The sequence below is a fragment of the Megalobrama amblycephala genome, linkage group LG1 (genome assembly GCF_018812025.1).
Source record: "Megalobrama amblycephala isolate DHTTF-2021 linkage group LG1, ASM1881202v1, whole genome shotgun sequence".
Lineage (NCBI taxonomy): Eukaryota > Metazoa > Chordata > Actinopteri > Cypriniformes > Xenocyprididae > Megalobrama > Megalobrama amblycephala.
In genome coordinates, this window is record NC_063044.1 from 20,093,103 (window position 1) to 20,114,742 (window position 21,640).

The 21,640-nt window shown below is 37.1% G+C and overlaps 2 protein-coding genes and 1 pseudogene across 2 annotated transcripts in view; all 3 read left to right on the forward strand.

Annotated features, from left to right (window-relative positions):
* The window catches only part of LOC125243939 (gastrula zinc finger protein XlCGF57.1-like), an 848,513-nt gene that overhangs the window by 6,713 nt on the left and 820,160 nt on the right, over window positions 1-21,640 (forward strand). The window lies entirely within an intron of this gene.
* LOC125260627 overlaps window positions 5,747-21,640 on the forward strand; it is a 32,337-nt gene continuing 16,443 nt past the window's right edge. Inside the window, exon 1 of the mRNA XM_048179413.1 lies at window positions 5,747-6,318. Within this exon, the coding sequence (XP_048035370.1) occupies window positions 5,747-6,318 (572 nt within the window). The remainder of the gene's footprint in view (window positions 6,319-21,640) is intronic.
* LOC125250788 lies at window positions 12,216-12,332 on the forward strand (annotated as a pseudogene).

Below are 21,640 nucleotides of genomic sequence, written 5' to 3' on the forward strand. Positions count from 1 at the left end.
TGGAAGGGACACTTCTGGTCTTAAGAGGAGCATGCTGCTGTAAGATTTCAGAAATTATGGAGTGATAGTTAGATAATATCATGGAGGGAGAAGAAATATCAAAGACATCTGAGAGGTTTGAAGAAACAATAGAGCTTTCAGATTGCGGTATGAAATAACAGTTTTAAGGCATTTCTTACACATAGGCAGACTTAAGCTAAAATCAAGAAGTTTGTGATCAGAGATACCAGTGTCAGATGAAGAGATGGAACAGATATCAAGTCTTGATGTACATATCAGATCAAGGATATGTTTGCTCTAACACTATCGACATGAATATTGAAGTCATCAAGCAAGAGAATGGGAAATGACAATGAACAGGCAAGGGTTAACAGTTCACTGAGTTCAAAAAAAAGTTGGACAGGGCTTTAGGAGGACGATATAGCAAGATAATTATAATAGAGTCAGCCTTCAATACCATATATTCAAATGAATTGGTATCATGAAAATTAACCCTTGTATATTGTTCAAATTTACTACCCTTTCATTATGTTCGTGGATGAAAACATCCACTAAATTAAACTGCTGTAAAAATATATAAGATAAATATTTTTTTTCAATTTTTTTTTGCATAAATCTGTTAATCAACCTCAGTCCTGATCAAAACTACTAAATCTTTTTTAAAAATCCTGGAATTTTACTCTTTTATTGCCAAGTTTATAAATGATGTCACTGATTTGGGGGAAAAAAACACACAAAATAACTTATTTTCAATATAAAAAGTGATTGTGGACTGGATTTTTTTTACCTTTTATCAGAGTCTTGAACATGTGAAAGATTAGTAACAACATTGGTTTTGATGCATTGTTAGTTTTTGTGCAGCATCAGATTTTAATTTTTTCTCCCTCATTTACTGTTCGTGGCTGTTTTTGCCCCATTGACTTCCATTATGACTACATTTTTTGATTGCAAAGCCATGACACCATATAATCTTGCATTCTTGATTTATGGTGGTTTTCCCTGTTGGGAAGAGGTGAAATTTGTCATTTTCACAGTTGATCACCAGGTGGCACCATTAACCCTTTAGATAGGCATGTGCAAAAAAAGCTTAGTTTCTGGCTTTTATATGGAGTTATATGGAGTATAACAGCATATTATAGTGCGTGTGTGTGAGAGTGTGTGTGTGAGAGAGACAGACAGAGAGAGAGAGAGCGAGAGAGAGAGAGAGAGTGTGTGAGAACTTACTGTGATGTATCTGAGAAAATCAAAATATGCACCTCAGCTCTCAGAACTACATGGAGTAAACAAAAACAAAGTAAGTGTATTTATGCACCTGCTGCCTTTTGATGGTGAGAAGTACAGACTAAACAAAAACAAGGTAAGTGGATTCAAACACTTGCATGCCATCCTGATGGTCATTTGATGGAGAGAAGAGCAACAAGCAACATGAGAAAGGGCTTGACTTGTACCGAAGTTTTAGAAATGATTATGCAGCCTGATGCCTCCAGCGAGCTGCAGGATGTATTGTCTTCTCCCTCTGACACCACAGACTCAGGAGAGTCAGATTCTGATTTTGTTGTGGCACCCTCATCATCCTCTCCAGCTTCCACTGAAGGCGAGGAGGATTCAGAGGATCCTGGATCTGGGTGGATTGGGAGAAACGGCAAAGTGTGGTTTTCCACTAATGTGAAGAAAACTCCCTTTCTTCAGCCTGCCAGAGGCGTGACTCCAGAGCCAACGCATTAAGGCAGGAACACACCAAGCTGACGCCGACGAACTAGTGGCGACGAGAGCAGACTGCGGGTTTGGCTCATGTCGGCATGAGATAAATTAAAGAGCAATGTGTAGTATTGTTGGCGGGTACTTGTCTGAGCATGGATGACGATCTATGATTAGTCCAAATGCATGGAAGGGTATCAGGTTTAGAGCAAAAGGTACTCCTGAAGACACGCTGTGAGCGGTGTATGTATCGAGGGCACCGGAGAAGCCCTAGACTCCGGCAGCATTCATACGTCACAGAATCGAGACGCGGGTGGCAATTCAAGGCCCTTAGCTGCGATGGTAAATATCCAATATCCATTTTGGAAGTGAAAAAAATGAGGCAGATAAGAGAAGAAAAAAGAAAAAGTTTTGCCCGAGGCAAACTAAGCAAATGCGAGCCGATCACAGGCAAAAACCACGTTAGCCAGACCCTGAACGCCACTTCACCAAAAACAGCAAACTAAATAGGAGATAACACACCCAGATAGCAAGCGATTAAACGAACAGCGCAACCGACTGAGAGAGGGATAACACAGTTACGCTTGCAAACTGAGTGAGAGACATATGAAAACGTTTATTTAGGTAGGCTAAATGGATGATTTTTGCATATCGTTTCATTTGTACGGTGAATATGGCAATTTTAAGAAATGGGCCCAGGCACAAGATGAAATAGAAGACTTGGAGAATACGTTGAATGACAAAAAGCAGCACAAAGAATTAACACCGGCAGAGCTAGATAGGATAGAAGGCGACAAAGATGAAGTCAATAAGAAAAAGACAACTAAATGGGCAGTTAACACTTTCAGTGACTTTTTGCACCAAAGACAGAACAATTGTGATGTCGAGACCTATTCTGCTTCTCTTTTAAATGAGACATTGCGGAAATTTATGTTATGTTCAGTCTACCGCTGGACGCGAATACAGTGTTGCAAGTTGATTTGTCTCAGAGCAGGTATAAACCGTAATTTTTTTTTTTTTCATTTAATTTGATGCAATTAAATTAATACATTTAATTCAATAAATGTAATATGTCTTTATATTTATAGTAAACGGTGGTTAGAGATGCCGGTTTTATTTCACACTCTACATAATTAATGTAAATAAATGATATGATTAATTAAAATAAAGATTTCCTTGTCACTGTCAGTGTTGCCAGCCTATGCTTTGTTTAAATGGGTGGACACAGGCTTTAACCTGAGGCATCGTAGGCCTGTGAGTATTAGCACCCACAAGGCCCGGCTGTTCAGTTTCACAGTTTCTTTCCAGCCACTGTCAGGTTAGTGGCACAAGACATTAAGGAGGGAAAAATGTATCCTATCCCTTGCTTTTAATTATTGTAATGATTAGTTTAATAGTAATCTAGTATATTAAGAGTTCTAGTTTTATATGCATAACATTATCATTATTTATTATAATGTGTATTTATTTAAATTAGGAAAGTTATTTATATGCTGTTTCTGTATTTCTTCCTTTTGTAATTCTTTTAAAATTGACTAGCTGTTCCTTTGTTTTATGCAGAATGTGTATGTGGTGTGTGTATGTATGTATGTACTATTTCTATGTTTATGCATTATTTTTAACTTGGTACTTGACTCTTGAGAAACGCATAAGAATTCCAATGTACCTGTACTGAAACGTACCTGTGCAAATGGCAATAAACTCTAAACTAAACTAAACTAAACTATTCTGCCCTCGCATGTACGACGTCTGCTTTGTACAGCTAGACAGATAGTTAACAGCAATGAAGAAGAGAAACTCTAGATGTCTTGTTGAGGATTGATGTTTGATCTTTTGTTCTCTTTTCTTCCTCAGTTTTATTTCTTAATCTTTTCTCCATTTAAGTCTGTAAGACTGGAAAAATAAACAAAAAGAACAAACATTACAAAAGTGTAACGTCTGTTGTGTCTATTACACAATCAAATATAAAGTTACCCAGTAACTCAGTAAAATTAAACATTATTCTCTATATCACACTTTTACATAATGAACTACAGATGTTCTTAATGTATAGAAATCGAACAAACATCATCATTATCACCAAACTAACTGCTACACTGTTACATGCATAATCTATGCAAATCAGCAGAGGAAAACAAACCAACTAAGTTAATTAATCTGAGGCGAAGTGTCGATGCTCGTTGCTGAACAGATAAATCAGAGCGTCAGAAAAAACAAAGGCTTTTATCTAGAGCATACGCGAGAAAACGAAAACAGCCACGAACGTAGTAAAATACATTACTGAATGTAAACATATACATCATACAAGAACTACAATTCTGACGTGTAATTACTTACAGAAACATAGAGACAGAGCGCAACGCGTCATAGTCTGAAGACCACGCCCACCGGGGGGGGAAACAAACCAACAGTCCCCATTGACTTTGCATTGCGTGAGGCTGCCTCCTTGTCTTTTCTGGCTTATAACAAAAAACAGAACAATGCCTAAAAGCTGCTGTATGACAAGGTGCACAGCTAACAAGCTAAAAAACCCAGAAATAAGTTTTTATAAGCTGTCGACCCCAAAAAACTAATGTTTAAGGGACACAAAAGTGGATACAGGCAGTGAGACAGAGCGCAACGGGTCATATTACTATAAGAAATACACTGGAGGGGGTCGTAATCGGCGACAACATATGCTAAATAATCCAACAAAGACAAACCATTCATTATTTTTTACCATGTCAAAGAATTATTTCACCTGTCGCCGATAACGTTCCCCTCCAATGCATTTCATATAGTAATATGACCCGTTGCGCTCTGTCTCACTGCCTGTATCCACTTTTGTGTCCTTAAACATTCGTTTTTTGGGGACGACAGCTTATAAAAACTTATTTCTGTTTTTTTTTTTAGCTTGTTAGCTGTACACCTTGTCACACAGCAGCTTTTAGGCATTGTTCTGTTTTTTGTAATTAGTCAGAAAAGACAAGGAGGCAGCCTCACGCAATACAAACTCAATGGAGACGGTTGGATTGTTTCCCCCCCCCGGTGGGCGTGGTTTTCAGATTAACATAAATGCGCTCTGTCTCTATATTTGACCAAGCTGTGTAATGAAGCAGAGTCTTGAATGATTTCTGCGCTGTTGCTCTAACAGGTCCGTCACTGAAACGAGTCCGACTAGGAACTATAACTAAATGCCAGAGGGCAGCACACCTGTCATTCATATATCATTTTAATAAATTCATTAAAGAATCATTAAGTTAGCCTATGTTAGTTAAGTTATATGCTTAAGCAATGAGGGGACTTAAGACTGTAGACTTTAAAGAAGAGACGCACACAGTGCAGGTATCGCGCACGCATCTCTCTCTCTCTCTCTCTCTCTCCCCCTGTTGGAGTGGATGTTGGGAAGGGTTTGTGTTTGAGAGCGGTTTGCTGTCGTGCGTGTTTTCTATCTTCTTTTTTCTGTATGTGTTTTTTCTTTTTTCTTTTTTCTTTTTGCTTTGTACATTTAGCTGTGTGTAAAGTTTAATATTGGGTTAAATTTAGTAGCGTGCCGTGCTTTTGCACGGTCCGCCTAGGAATGGCGTCCACAGGTGGAAGAACGCCATTATCTCTGCGTCATGGTTTCAGGTGTGTGTCAGAGTCTAACGCTATAGTTGAGGATGTACTGTTGGCGGTCGGTGAGCAGATAGGTTATGAAAATATAGTTTCGGCTTCGAGAATGAATAAAGCCGTAGTTGTGTTTCTTAAAACGGAATCGTTGGTTAATAAGGTAATTGAAAATGGTCTGTGGGTGAAAGAAATTTTTATTACCGTCACTCCGCTGTTTGCACCAGCAACAAAAGTGATTATATCAAACGTCCCTCCGTTCATTGAAAACGAAGTCATAGTGAGAGAACTTGCGAGATTCGGAAAAGTTGTAAGTGAGGTCAAAGCGGTTTCTTTAGGATGTAAAAATCTTGCGCTCAAACATGTAATATCTTTTAGGAGACACGTGTTCATGTTTCTGAATTCTCCGGATAAATTATTGGATGTATCGTTTAGGGTGAAAGATGGTGATAGCTCGTACATGATTTTTGCAAGTACGGAGAGTTTACGCTGTTTTGAGTGCCGGGAATACGGCCATAAAAGAGACGCGTGTCCTCAAAAGAAAATTTTGGACCAAGCTAGGACAAGTGAGACGGAAGAAACATTGGTGTGTAAAGATGTGGAGGTGAATCAGAAGCCAGGAGAGGAAACATCAGGCTCGGAAGAGGGTCCTGTGGCTGTGGCTGAGACGAATAAAGACAATGGATTGGAGGTGAGTGAGAGCGTTGTGAGTAACCTAAAGCACGCTGACAATGAAAAGCCGAGTTGTAGCAGTGTAAATGGTACTGCACATGTAAAAGAGAAGTTCGTAGATAGTGATGTAGGCTTACACGTCAGTGGGCAGCTGTCTGCGAGTATAGAGGAGGAGGAGGAGGATGTTGAAGTCATGATGCAGAGTCAGGATGATATGAAGGATGATGAGAGCTTGTCAGATTTGTTAGATCTCTATAAAGCTGATGATGATTTGTACTCTGTGGAACAGATAAATGCTTTCTTGGATGAGACTAAAGGGAAAAGGGTAGAGATAGGAGATTTCTTCCCTGATAAGGAAAAGTTTGTTGCTTCTGTAGTGTGGGCACGTAAAACGTACAATCTTACTGTGTTATCCCAACAGAAACGCTATAGGCTTAAGAAGTACATAACGACGATTAGACAGGATAGAAAGAATGTGAATGAAAGAAGAGTTCGAGGTAAAGCTAAATAGACAGTATGGCTTTATACATGCTTTTGTGTGTGTTTTTTCTTCTTTCCTGCTTTTCTTTCTATTCTTTCTTTTTCATGGAGTATCTCAAAATAGGTTCTCTTAATGTGAATGGTTTGAGGGATAGGAAAAAGCAGGCTTTAGTTTCAGAATACTTCAATATTAAGAATATTGCAGTAGGTTTTCTTCAAGAAACCCATAGTAATGTGAGTAATGAGTCTGAATGGGGTTTGTGGTGGAAGGGAGAATATGTTTTAAGTCACGGCTCTAATGTTAGTGCAGGAGTTGCGATTCTTTTTAATCCAACTTTAAAAATAAAAATTGTATCTACATATGATATAGAACCTGGAAGACTACTTTTAGTAAGAGTTGAAATACAAAATTTTTATTTTCTTTTTGTTAATATATATGCTCCTAATGGGGGAACAGAAAGGGTTCTTTTATTCGAGAAATTAGGTCGTGTTTTAAAAACTCTTAGTGTAGGAGATATAATTATAATGGCAGGAGACTGGAACTGCACCTTGAATTTTAATATAGATAGAAATGCTGAAGAACCTCACCAGAAATCAGCCTGTGTATTATCTAATATGGTAAAAAATTTAAATCTTGAAGATATTTGGAGAATAAAAAACCCAATGCTTAAACAATACACTTGGGTAAAAGTCACAGATGGTAGAGTTCATGCTGCTAGATTGGATCGTTTTTATATTTCTCGCGATTCAAGAAATCGAGTGGGTAATGTTAATATTATTCCAAATATAATTTCAGATCACAAAATGATAACAATGGACTTTGTCATGTTGAAAGAAAGTAAAAGGAGTTTGTATTGGTATTTTAATAATAAGCTTTTACAAGATAATGTTTTTTGTGAGAATTTTAAATTGTTTTGGGAAATATGGCGAAAGCAAAAAGGAAATTATAGTGATATTAAACAATGGTGGGACATTGGAAAAGTGCAAATTAGAGTTTTCTGTCAGCAATATTCATCTTATTCAAAAAGGACATTAAAGATCAGAATACAAGACTTGGAGAATGAGATTTCTGACATAGAAGAAAAAATGATGGCGAGGAATGGACTTCAATTGGAAACTGCCCTTTCTGAGAAAAAGCTTCAGTTGAATAATTTATTGTATGATAAAGTGAAAGCTGCCCTTGTTAGGGCACGTTTTATCCAAAAGAAGGACATTGATGGACCTACAAAATACTTCTTCAATTTAGAACGAAAGAATAATCAAGGAAAATTGATGGTTGGTTTAAAAAAAGATGATGGTGTTGTTACTTATGATTCTTATGAAATGAGAAGAATTGCTGTTGATTTCTACTCTAATTTATATGCCGATAATGTCACAGATTCTAATTGTAGAGATGAATTATTTTCATATCTTAAAAAGTTGACGCCTGAACAACAGGAGGTTATTGATTTACCAGTTACTTTTCAAGAAGTGACAAAAGCTGTACATGATTTATCATCTGAGAAAGCTCCAGGTCTTGATGGGTTTCCATCTGAATTTTATAAACAATTCTGGAATGTGATTGGAAAAGATTATTTTGAAATGCTTTTAAGTTCAATACAGACTGGGTCTTTACCTAAGAGTTGTAACAGGGCAGTGTTGTCTTTGTTACCGAAGAAAGGTGATTTGTATTGTTTGAAGAATTGGAGACCTGTTGCATTAATGTGTATAGATTATAAAATCTTTTCGAAATGTATTGCCAATAGATTAAATAATTATATGAGTGTATTAATCATGAAAGAACAATCATATTGTGTAAAGGGGCGATGTATTAAAGATAACCTTTTTTTAATGAGAGATGTAATAGATTATGCAATGTACAAGGATTATGATTTGGGTTTAATATCTCTTGATCAAGAGAAGGCGTTCGACAGAGTTGAACATGCTTATTTGTTTGATTTACTTAAGGCTTATGGTTTTGGAAATGGTTTTATCTCATGGGTTAATTTATTGTATAATGAAGCTGAATGTATGGTCAAAATTGATGGTGGATTGAGTGTTCCTATTAAAGTAAAAAGAGGAATAAGGCAAGGGTGCCCTCTTTCAGGGCAACTCTATAGCCTTGTAATTGAACCACTATTGTGTAAATTGAGAGAACAGTTGACAGGTTTACACATTGAGGGGTCAAATATTTTAAATAATGTGAAATTATCCGCTTATGCTGATGACATAACTGTAATAATTAGAAACAGTGAAGATATTAAAATAGTTTTAGAAAATCTTAAATGTTATGGAAGAGCATCATCGGCAAAAATAAATTGGACAAAAAGTGAAGCCTTATGGTGTGGTTCAGAAAGATCTAATGTCCCACAGCTGCCAAATAATGTCACTTGGGGAAAAGATGGTTTTAAGTTTTTAGGAGTGTTTTTAGGTTCTAAGGTTTATAAGGAAAAGAACTGGGAAGGATTACTGGAAAAAGTGCGTCTCCGGTTATCCAATTGGAAATGGTTAATTCCTCAGCTCTCCTACAGGGGAAGGGTCCTGATAGTCAATAATCTTGTTGCCTCAACATTGTGGCATAAAATGGCTGTATTGGACCCCCCTGCTGCTGTCATAAAGGACATTCAGAAATGTCTTGTTGACTTCTTTTGGACCGGTCAGCATTGGCTGAGACCTGCTGTACTTTACCTACCTCTGAATGAAGGGGGGCAAGGATTAATTGATATTGGCTGTAGGATTGCTGCTTTTAGACTACAAGCTGCCCAGAGACTTCTGTATGGGAAAGACGTTAGCTGGGCTCACGTGGCTTGTGGTCTTTTGAGGAGAGGAGGACAACTGGGTTTAGACCGACAATTGTTTTTAATAAATTTAAATGATACTGTATTAGTTGAAATAACTCCTTTTTATAAGTCCGTTCTAAAATCATGGAATGCTTTGAAAGTTGTACGAGAAGAAGGAATTGTAAGAGGATCATGGATTAAAGAAGAACCTCTTCTTTATAATCCTGCTTTACCTATAAACATCTTGAACTCTCATTCAATGCAAGCTGCTATGGTGAAGGCCCAGTTCATAAAAGTTTCTCATCTGTGGACTAAGAGTGAATGGATGTGTTCAAAGGATATGGCAGCAAAGCTTGGCATTAAATCACTTCGTGTTGCTGAAAGATTAAGGACTGAATTCTTATCTGTAATACCATCAACATTTACAGAGTTATTGAAAGACGAGGAAACAAAACCACAATATATTAATGAGATGGTTGAATTTCCAAATTTAGGGGTAAGTGCAGCTGTGGAGACAAGGGCAGGAGATGAAGGAAAGCTGTTGAGTTTTAAAACTCCAGAGCTTAATTTGTTTGCTGATATAGGAAAGAGAGCGATGTATTATACTTGTGTAAAAGTAATGCATTATGAGTCTTTAAAAGATGTTTTAGACTCTAAATGGCAAGGGATAGATGGGTTAGATGGATCACCTAAAGGTAGTTGGAGGACTCTATATAAACGTCCTATTGATAAGAGAACCGGTGATCTACAGTGGCGTATAATACACGGGATAATAGCTACTAATAGACACAGGGCACATATTGATCCAACTGTAAGGGATGAATGTCCTTTTTGTTTTGAACATGAAGATATGTATCATTTATTTTTGCAGTGTGAAAGATTGAAGCCAATGTTTTTATTGTTGGAAGATTGGAGTAAGAATTTGAATTTTGAATTTACTTTAAACGGGTTTATTTATGGCCCGAAGTATAAATATCAAAATAGAAAAACTGATGTCTTAATTAATTTTTTATATGGTCAAGCAAAGTTAGCTATATGGCTAACAAGGAAAGAAAGGATGAATGGGGGTGTTTCTACTGATGTTAACATGACTTTAAAAGGACTGATATCTGCCCGGCTTACTGTTGAGTTCACATACTATAAAATGGTTGGAGATCTTGATGCTTTTAAACAAACTTGGGCTTTGAATGCTGTTTTATGTGATTTAGAAGATGGAAATTTACACATGAATGTATGAGATTTTTTGTATATTGATGTAAATTTATGTATTTTGTAAATACTGTTTTATTGGTAATGTTATAATTGTTAAAATAAAGAAAAACTAAAAGTCTCTCTCTCTCTCTCTCTCTCTCTCAATTCAATTCAATTCAATTCAGATAGCTTTATTGGCATGACAAAAAATACATTTTGTATTGCCAAAGCATTTAACCAACATAGAAAAATATTTAGAACAACAGAACATCTGAGTAAAGCCTCTCTCTCTCTGATCTTTCTCTTTCAGTTCTCTGTCTCTCTTTTTTAATAATGAATTTACATAATTGTGATAATTTGTTAAAGGTGCCCTAGAACCAGTTTTTACAAGATGTAATATAAGTCTAAGGTGTCCCCTGAATGTGTCTGAAGTTTCAGCTCAAAATACCCCATAGATTTTTTTTAATTAATTTTTTTAACTGCCTATTTTGGGACATCATTAACTATGCACTGATTCAGGCTGCGGCCCCTTTAAATCACGCGCTCCCTGACCCCGAGCTCTCGACTTTAATACAGTGCATTTACAAAGTTCACACAGCTAATATAACCCTCAAATGGATCTTTACAAGATGTTCGTCATGCATACTGCATTCATGCGTCGGATCATGTGAGTACAGTATTTTTAATTGGATGTTTACATTTGATTCTGAATGAGTTTGAGGCTGTGCTCCGTGGCTAATGGGCTAACATTACACACTGTTGGAGAGATTTATAAAGAATGAAGTTGTGTTTATGAATTATACAGACTGCAAGTGTTTAAAAATGAAAATAGCGACAGCTCTCTTGTCTCCGTGAATACAGTAAGAAACGATGGTAACTTTAACCACATTTAACAGTACATTAGCAACATGCTAACGAAACATTTAGAAAGACAATTCACAAATATCACTAAAAATATCATGTAATCATGGATCATGTCAGTTATTATCAATCCATCTGCCATTTTTTTCTATTGTTCTTGCTTGCTTAACTAGTCTGATGATTTAGCTGTGCACAGATCCAGACGTTAATACTGCCTACCCTTGTCTAATGCCTTGAACATGGGCTGGCATATGCAAATAGAACTAAGCGGTAACCTAAGAAAATAACCGTCATTTTTACCTGTCTGTTAAAAAATTACATTGTAAACATCAGTTACAGCTTTAACTTGTTTTTAACTCCGCTTCGTGTCGGGTGGTTCTTCGCTTCTACGTCGTGCATTAAAATCCTTTAATGCATGGCTAGCCGTGGATTATCCCTTACATATAATTTTGGGACTTTTAAACAAGCACTTAAAAGAGCTTAAAGCTACAGTCCGTAATTTTTGCCTCTGTCGCCATCTCTGTTTGAAACCTGCAATTGCAGTGATTAGTGGAATTATCTTCTTTTTTTTATTATTATTAGAGGATATATACATTACAGATAATTTAACAAAAATCATATCAGAAGTTCCTCCGAATTTTCCATATGCAAAAAAACAAAAAAACAAACAAAAAAACCGAACAACCAAATTATAATTTCTTATGCAGTTAACTATACATATTTGTACATACACATACACATACACACACACACACACGTGTACACCAATAATCGCTCCTATACATGCACATATCATCTAAGTATACACTGTACATATAACATATGCACATATTCCACCATACAGAAAACTCCTAAAACAAAACTACCCACCCGCCCAACCATTCTGCCACCCACCAACCCACCGCCTCTCCATCTGCCTTATACGCACCACATAGGGAGGAGTACTTCTGAAGTACTACTAGAGTAGCCAGCAGCCATATCACCCTGTAGCCCAAGACTGGTTGCCCACTGAAGCTAAGCAGGGCTGAGCCTGGTTAGTACCTGGATGGGAGACCTCCTGGGAAAACTAGGTTGCTGCTGGAAGAGGTGTTAGTGAGGCCAGAAGGGGGTGCTCAACCTGTGGTCTGTGTGGGTCCTAATGCCCCAGTATAGTGATGGGGACACTATACTGTCAAAAAGCACCGTCCTTCGGATGAGACGTTAAACCGAGGTCCTGACTCTGTGGTCATTAAAAATCCCAGGATGTCCTTCAAAAAGAGTAGGGGTGTAACCCTGACATCCTGGCCAAACTTGCCCATTGGCCTCTGTTCATCATGGCCTCCTAATCATCCCCATACACTGATTGGCTTCATCACTCTGTCTCCTCTCCACCAATCAGCTGGTGTGTGGTGGGCGTTCTGGCGCAATATGGCTGCCATTGCATCATCCAGGTGGATGCTGCACATTGGTTGAGATTCCCCCTTTAATATGTAAAGCGCTTTGAGTGCCCAGAAAAGTGCTATATAAATGTAAGTAATTATTATTACTTTAAAAATCAAAAAAGATAAAAAATAAACCCAGGAGTGGAATGGATCTTAGATCCAACTCAAGTTTAATCAGCATCCCTTTCCTCCAGGTCTCCTCTTATGTCTTCTCCCCTTAAATATCTTATAAAGGGATCCCAAGTTTTAGCAAATTGTCTCTTATTCCTTAGACAGAGCTGTATACACTCCAAATGTAGTGCATTTGTGAGTTCGTCAAGCCAAAGCTGGAAAGAAGGTGGCAGTTTATTTTTCCAGAAAGTTAGAATAAGTTTTTTGGCTGTTAAAAGTCCATAGAAAATAAATCGTTGTTGAGACTTGGACAGACAGAGCTCATGTCTTGAAACACCAAAGACGATTAAAAACTCATCTGGATCAATATGTTGCGCAGTGATTTCAGAGATGACACCAAAAATCTTGCACCAGAAGCTTCGAAGACATAATGCATAACTGTGAAGCAGGGTCGCATCTGGCGTCCTGCATTTGTCACATATTGAAGAGACGCCGGGAAATATTCTAGATAATTCTGTCGTAGATTAGTGTATTCTATGCAAGATTTTGAACTGGATGAGGCAGTGTCTGGAGTTTATAGAACATCTATTAATCTCTTCCAAGCTATCTGCCCATAACTCATTGGAAATTTCTGACCCTAATTCTTCCTACCATAATCCTTTGATTGAAGATGTGGCAGGTAATTGGGAGGCCTGGAGAGTATTATAGATGCAGGAGATCATTTTCCCTTTACCAAAATAATCCTTAAGGCAGGTGTCAAGACATGAAGGGCTAATTGTTGTGGACCTGTTTAAATAGGATTGTACGTAGTTCCTGACTTGCAGGAACCTGTAAAAATTACTTCTATGAAGTTTGTATTTTTCCTGAATTTTTTCAAAGGAAATAAAGGTACCTTCTTGATACAAATCGCTTACCTGCATCTCTCCATTGCTGAAAACCTTTATCTAGTGTGGAAGGTATAAAAGAGGGGTTATCAGCTATGGGAATTAATAAGGGTAACGTCTCCACCCTGAAGTGAGTTCTAATTTGTTTACAAATACGAATGACTCTACTAACGACAGGGCTATTTCTATAGATTTCTTTTTTACAGCTTCTTGGTGAAATAATCACAGCACCAAGATCGTACGGGGTACATTCGTCCTGTTCTAATCTTAGCCAGTCTTATTGACCGCTTTTATCATTTAATATTATTGAAATAATTCTGAGGTTAGCTGCCCAGTAATAGCAGCGGAAGTCAGGAAAGGCAAGACCCCCTACATTTCTAGGTTTGGAGAGATGTAAAGAAGGGGAGAAAGTGGGCAACCCTGACGCGTGCCCCTAAATAAAGCAAAAGATGGTGATAAAATTATATTTGTGAGTATACGTGCCCTTGGATTATTATATAGAATTTTGAGCCATGTGATGAATTTCTCTCCTACATGGAATTTCTGTAGCAGAGCAAAGAGGTACGGCCACTCTACCTGATAAAATGCCTTTTCGGCATCTAAAGACAAAATCACCAGATCGGACTGATTAGTCTGGGAAGAGTATAAAATATTATATAACAAACGACGAAGATTATTAAAAGAACTTCGACCTGAAACAAATCCTGTCTGATCAGGATTGACTAGTTTTCCTAAAAGTGTATTAAATCTGGTGGCCAATGTCTTTGCTAAAATTTTTTGATCCACATTGTTGAGAGAAATTGGCCTATACCCCCCAACCTCCTCTGGATCTTTGCCCTTCTTGGGTAGGACTGTGATTACCGCTTCATTAAACGACTGAGGCAATCGTCCCACCTCCAGACCCTGGGAAAACATTCTAAGCATATAAAGTCCCAATAGATTGTTAAATGTTTTATATACCTTTATTCCATCGGGGCCGGGTGATTTACCTCCTTTAACTCCCTGAGGTCCGAAAACGCGCCGGCGCGTTTTGCAGGATTTTTTTCACATTTCAGCAAAACAGACTTAAAATACTTCGTCATTTCTTGTCATAGAGACATAAGTAATATATCAATTGAAACTATAGAATGTCTTCTTTTATTTGTGTACACTCGGAGTAAAAACACAATGTTGTGATCTCTCCTCTCCCTCTGAACGAAGTCCAATCTGATAGTTCTCAGAAAATGAACTGTAACTTATGAATACTAATGACAAAAAAAAAGACACTTATGTCTAAAGAAACGTTAAGATGTCAGGTTTTAAATCATGTAAGTCAAATCGAAAACAAACATTCTGTGTTTATGTAATCTGTATGAAAAGAGAGCCATGTCAGAAGTCCGAGATTCAGCTCATTACCCGCTAATGCGGCCACGCCCACGGAGCCAGCGCTATTCAGACGCAAATTCAGAGGCAATACATGTATACATCGTCTCAATCGTGTATTTATTGTCTTGAAAAGTGTTTATTAGGATGTTAAAGCCATGGTTAGCGATCTCTAGAAGACATGCCGTTAGTTCCTAGTTCCTTTTCTTCTTTATATGATTTGTGGACTAAAGGTGTACAGAGCGCCCTCCGGCTGCAAGTATGAATTGAAAACACAGTATCCAGCACTCATAGTGATGACAATAAATATTACTTCTCAGTATAGAAAATTGACATAAATATATAAGAATCCATCAATATTTCTCCAAATGTGCATGCTTTTAAGCTAAAAGCCTATATGAAATGCCATAGAGGTAACATAATTGTTCAGACACTTTGCATCACAGAAATACATTATATTTTAAAGAATATAATAGAATACCATTATTTTAAATTGTAATAATATTTCACAGTATTGCTGTTTATGACGAGCTGAGACATTATTACAGAGGGGTTTTTTCACAGCCTACCTGACTGAAAGGCCTCATTAATATGCAAGTCATTTCAGGTCATTATTATGTGATTCTTTTGTCTTCTCAGGTGTAAATGGCCCATTATTCATGATGATTCACGCCTCCACGCATACTGTGTTTCTTGACAAAAAGTGTCTTACAAAAACTAAATCAATATATTGTTTTATATGAAGGAGTAGGCAGCATAATTTTTACATAATTTTGAAGCAAAAACTCTAGTCTACAACCTCCAATACCCAGAAGTCTTGTGAACACAGATTTAATATACTTTTTTTGGCCTTATTTCAGTGACTTAAGTTTTTTGTTTTTTCAATGACCACGCATAAACATTATCCCTTCAAAAACACAAACATGTACATACATGTTCCTCACATATTATTGTAGCCTAGTTTGTGCTGAATACAGTGTACACTTTTGTCATTTATATGTTTATGAACAACTGAAAAAAGCACAAATGTCAGGACATGTCAAAACTTCTCCAAGCCCCAAATCAGCCTCAGACTCCAGAGGGTTAAGTGACTTTATGGTGTTCTGTAATACATCTAATGTAAAATCAGCTCCGAGAAATTCTCTATCCTTTTGGTCTATTGTTGGTTGATTGCAACTATTTAAAAAAGTGTCCATAGTTGAGGGATCATCATTTGTATTACTAGTGTACAGTGATTCATAAAATTGTTTAAATCGATTGTTAATTTCTGTAGGGGATAATAAATAAGCCCTGGATTCTGATTTGATCTGATGAATTGTACGGTCACTTTAAAGCTTTCATAGCTGTCTAGATAAAAGTTTGTGTGGCTTGTCGCCGAATTCAAAATATTTTTGTTTCATAAACATTAAAGATCTTGAAAATTTTTCAGATATAATCTGATTGTATTGGTATCTAAGATTTAAGTTTAAGTTTTCATGTGCAATTCTAAAGAAGGTTTTATAGCATTTTCGTTGTCCAATTTACTAAGTTGTCTTTCTAAAGATTGTAAAGCAGCTGTATTTTGTTTATTTTTTGCACCTTTAAAGGAGATAAAACAGCCCCGTAAATATGCTTTAAAGGTGTCCCATAAGAGAGTAGGTGAAGTATTCAGTTGATCGTTGTTTTCAAAAAATAACTCTAGCTGTGTATGCAAGTACTCACAGAATTTTATGTCCTTTAATAGATAGGGGTCTGTCCGCCACAGTGGTGGAATTGTTGCAATTTCTGATCATTTTAGAGCAAATGTAATTGGACTATGGTCTGAGATTAAAATATTATGATAGGTGGCATTAAATGTGAAGGGAATTAGCTTCACATCAACTAGAAAATAATCGATATGGATATAAACATTGTGGATGTGTGAATAAAGGAGTAATCTCTCCCCGTTAGATTGGCTAGCCTCCATACGTCACCAACATTAGAATTTTTAAGGTACATGTTAAGAAAGTCCCTTGTTTTAGATGGGGAGCACGCTGAGCAGAAGATCTGTCTAAATATGGATCCAGAACACAATTTAACCCCCCCCCCCCCTCCTAATAATTAAATTAGTAAGTGATATATCAGAAATCCGGGAAAACATGTTTTGAAAAAAGCGGGGATCATCAAAATTTTGACCGTAAATATTAACAAGTGTTATGGGCGTTGAAAATATTTCCCCCGCAACTATGATAAATCGTCCCTCCTTATCTGCAATCGTAGCCCTATGCTTAAATGGGACTCCTTTTCTTATTAAAACAGCGGCACCCCTTGCTTTAGATGAAAGTGAAGAGTGATAGGACTGAATTTACCAAGAAATAGTAAACTTGACTGTAAAAAAAAACAAAAAACGGAGGAGCTCAGTGAACAGTTCCTATTGGTGTTATGGATGTCCGGCTGCACACATAGGCAGCTCAGTCTTCACTAATTCGAACCGTGAAGCATATAAGCATTGTATATAATACAAATCACGTCAAAATATGAATAAAGAAAAATAAATGTAGCTCTTAATTATAAATGTCCAATCCACGCTAAAAACCAGACTAGTCTGTTTATAAAGTTCCATAAGCAGAGCTTATGATGTCGACACGTTACCATTACCGAAGTGCTGCTCTGCGAAGGTGATCACCTTTACCGGATCCGTGAAGTATTTTTCTTCTCTGTTGTATGTGACCTGTAACTTCGCCGGGTACAAAAACCCGAAACGGACTTCTGGACGATTTCGAAGTAGATCCTTAGCTTAAAACAGGCACGCTGTTTCAGTATGGCTGCTGGGAGATCAGGGAATATTAGTTTAAAGTATAAAGTATTAGTATAAAGTTTCTCTCCATTATAGGTGATGGACTTGAGCTGAGCTGCTTTTCAGATAATGTCCTGCCAGTCGTGAAAGTAATACATCCTTACAGTGAAGGCCCGGGGATATGACGCATTGTCAGAGCGTTTTCTCAGGGACCGGTGAGCGCGGTCGATCAGAGGTAATGTTTCCAACGAGAGCGTGTTCTTCAGCAGGTGTGCAATAAAGTCTGTGGCTTTGCGCCCAGTATCCTCGCCCTCTTTAATATTTAGAATGCGCAGATTTTACTGTCTGCTGCGACTTTCCAGGTCCGTACATTTCTCTGTGAGCTGCAGGACACTGCTTGATAGCTTTTCGACATCCTTTTGTAACTGAGAGACCATATCCGAAGTGAAAGTTGTCAGGAGTATTGGCAACGCACCAGTGTGGATCTTCACTGTACATCGCTATTACTGATTCAACGTCTTGTATGTCCAAAAATAAGAAGTTTCACCAGAAAATGTCATCTGAAGAAGTAACATGTCATCCACATTTGTTCTGACAAACTCAAAAAAAGTTTTACAATCCCGCTGCCAATGGTGCAAATCATTACACTTTGTTCTCGAATTGTTAATGTTAAAAACATCAACTTTGCATGACTGTGTATGTAGTTAGTATTATCGTTATTCATAACTATGGATTAAGTGAGAACGTGTGCTACTGTAACCTTATTACCCAGTGAACAATTGAAATGTCTTAACCTGTCCAGCACAAAAATCTCCCTTTGGTCACGCCGCCTCTTTCAAAAGCCCTGCCGACATTTATTCTTTTTTTTCAGGAGCTCGGTCACTTTCTCTTTTTTTACTGGCACTCCGCAGTCTGAAGTCTTTTACATTGTAAAGGCTGATTATTGCATATGATTGAATACATGAATGATGTTTTGTTTTTCATTATTTTTATTTTTTCATGTATTTTGTATGCATGTCATGTCATATTTACTCTGTATTTTTGATATGGGAACAAAGGTTTATAACATGATGCGGAAGAAAAGTGTGACGCGGAACTAGCATGTTGATTGATGTGTCGACTCGGAGAACACCAAGCTAAAGAAAGGCCATGGTTCCGCTCATACCTGGTGAATCAGGACTGGCGTTCTTGTTTTCGTGGAATAATTAATCGAAGTTTGGACCTGTTTTAGACTTTGATTGAATACTTTATTGAACAACAACAACAATCAACATGAAGTGTTCAAAAGGATAAAAACACAAAAAGCCCATAGGCTTATTTCCATTGTGGTCCTTAAGATGGAAGATGAGTAACAGTACATGTACTAACAACATTGAGGACAATGAAGAAAGGAAGCATAAAAAATACAAAAAAATAAACCAAAAACACAGAATAAAAACACAATTCCCAAAAGACAAGCAGACACACAAGTAGTCAACACAGTATTCCTACTACTTCAAGGGTTTCTATTTCCTTACTTTTTTCTTTTTTTCTCTTTATAAGTTTAATAATTTCTTATTGAAGATTTAAAATGATAATAGGAAGAGCTCAACAGTTTAAGGTTTAAAGGTAAACCATTCCACAAGACAGCTGCAGAGTATAGGAAAGAGTACTTTCCCACACAGCTCTTAAAGCGGCAGGGCCTGTAATCTGTGGAACTCCCCCTGGTGCAGTAATTGTGCGTTCACTAATTTTTGAAAAGTAATCACATAAATACTTGGGTGCCAGATTATTTCTTATCTTATAAACTAAACACAGTTTTAAGTTGAGAAACCCTCTCCTCCACTCTGAGCCACCCAAGACTTGAGAAATGGTCAGGAAGAAGATGAGTTCTAGGGTGTAATTTAAGGATCACTCTGATCAGTTTATTTTGACAGATCTGTAGCTTGTCTTGAAGACCTTTTAGTAGTGCCTGTGTACCAAGATGTACAGGCATAGTCAAGATGACATTGAACAAGCGCATCAGCCAGGATTTTTAATGTTTTACTATCTAAGAGGCTGGATATTCTTGTAATTTCAACAATACCTATGACTACCCTAAAACCCATAGCCTTTTTCAGTTTATCTCTGGACCCAAAAAGAATTGACTCTGTTTCCAAGGTGGATAGACTACTTGTTCTCTGTTAGCCAAACACTGAGGTTAAGGAGTTCTAAACTAAGCAGCCTTTTAACCTCTGATTTGTCTTTATGAGAGACTAGAATAGCTGAGTCATCTGCAAATAAAAACAAATTACAGTTTATAGCTGACGACATATAATTGACATATAATAGAAAAAAAAGAGGACCCAAAATACTCCCCTGGGGAACTCCGCAAGTTAATTTAAGTGGTGAGGACAAGAACCCTTCCACATCTACCACCTGTTCTCTGCCCACCAGGTATGACCTCACCCACTGAAGAGATGCAGGAGAAAATCCTAGGGCTTTTAGTTTGTTCAAAAGGACATCATACTGACCATATTAAAGGCCTTTTGAAGGTCTATTAACACCATGCCACAATAATTCCCCTTTTCTACCTCTTTCCTAATAAAGTCTGTAAGATAAAGCAGACAGGTATCAGTGGAATGGGCCTTTCTAAAACCTGATTGGAAGACAAATAAAAGGTTATGTTCTGCTAAATAACTGTCTATTTGCTCATAAATGATCCTTTCCACAATTTTTGATATTGAACACAAGATAGATACAGGGCGAAAATTTCCAGGCTCAGATTTGGGCCCCTTTTTATATAAAGGTATCACTCTTGCCACCTTAAAATTACTGGGGAAATGATTTTTTTTTCAATAGATAAATTAATAAGATAAGTTATGACAGGAGTGATTATTTCAGCAGCATCCTTAAGAAATCTGGCAGGGATGTTGTCAAACCCAGTAGCCTTAGAAAGATTTAGGCCTTTGAGTTTTTTTAGTACCAGCTCCTCTGTTACTTGTTTGAAATAAAAAGTGTTTGGCTGAACTCCCTTTTCTTCATAAAGCTTATGCACCCTCTGTGGATCACTAAAAACACCTGACGCAGATGGAAGCTTCTGCACCAGATTACTTGCAATTTTTGTGAAGAAACTATTAAAAGTATCTGCCACCACTTTTTTATCATACCATATGGACCCATTTATATCTAGGCCTATTTTACCTTGTTTTTGCTTAGGGTTCTCTTTTATCCCCAAAGGCCTAAGAGTTGACCATAATTTCTTGGGATCCTTTTTATGCTCCTCAATTTTAGACATAAAAAAAATTCCTTTTTCGCCTCATCGACCATTCGCTGAACCTTATTTCTAAGAACTTTATATTCTTTAAAAAGATCAGGCAGTTTGGTTCTTTTAAACTCACTTAAGATTTTATCCCTCAAGTAAATGGTGTCCAAAATATCATTATTTATCCAAGGCTGTGATCTTTGTTTAATCCTGGTCTCTTTTAATGGTGCTATCTTGTCAAGTATTTTCAAGAAAATAGATTGAAAACAATCCCATGCTGTATCAACATCACATATGTTGGTAATTTCCATCCAGTTGATATTATTAAGTATGTCCTGAAAATTTTTAAAGGATAAATCCACTTTTAAATCCACTTTTCCTGATAAATTTACTCACCCCCATGTCATCCAAGATGTTCATGTCTTTCCTTCGTCAGTTGAAAAGAAATGAAGGTTTTTGATGAAAACATTCCAGGATTTTTCTCCATATAGTGTATTTCAATGGCTACCAACAGATTGAAGGTCCATATTACACTTTCAGTGCAGCTTCAAAGGCTTTAAATATACCAGATGGCGATACCAGATGAGTAATAAGGGTCTTATCTAGCGAAACAATCGGTCATTTTCGAAAAAAAT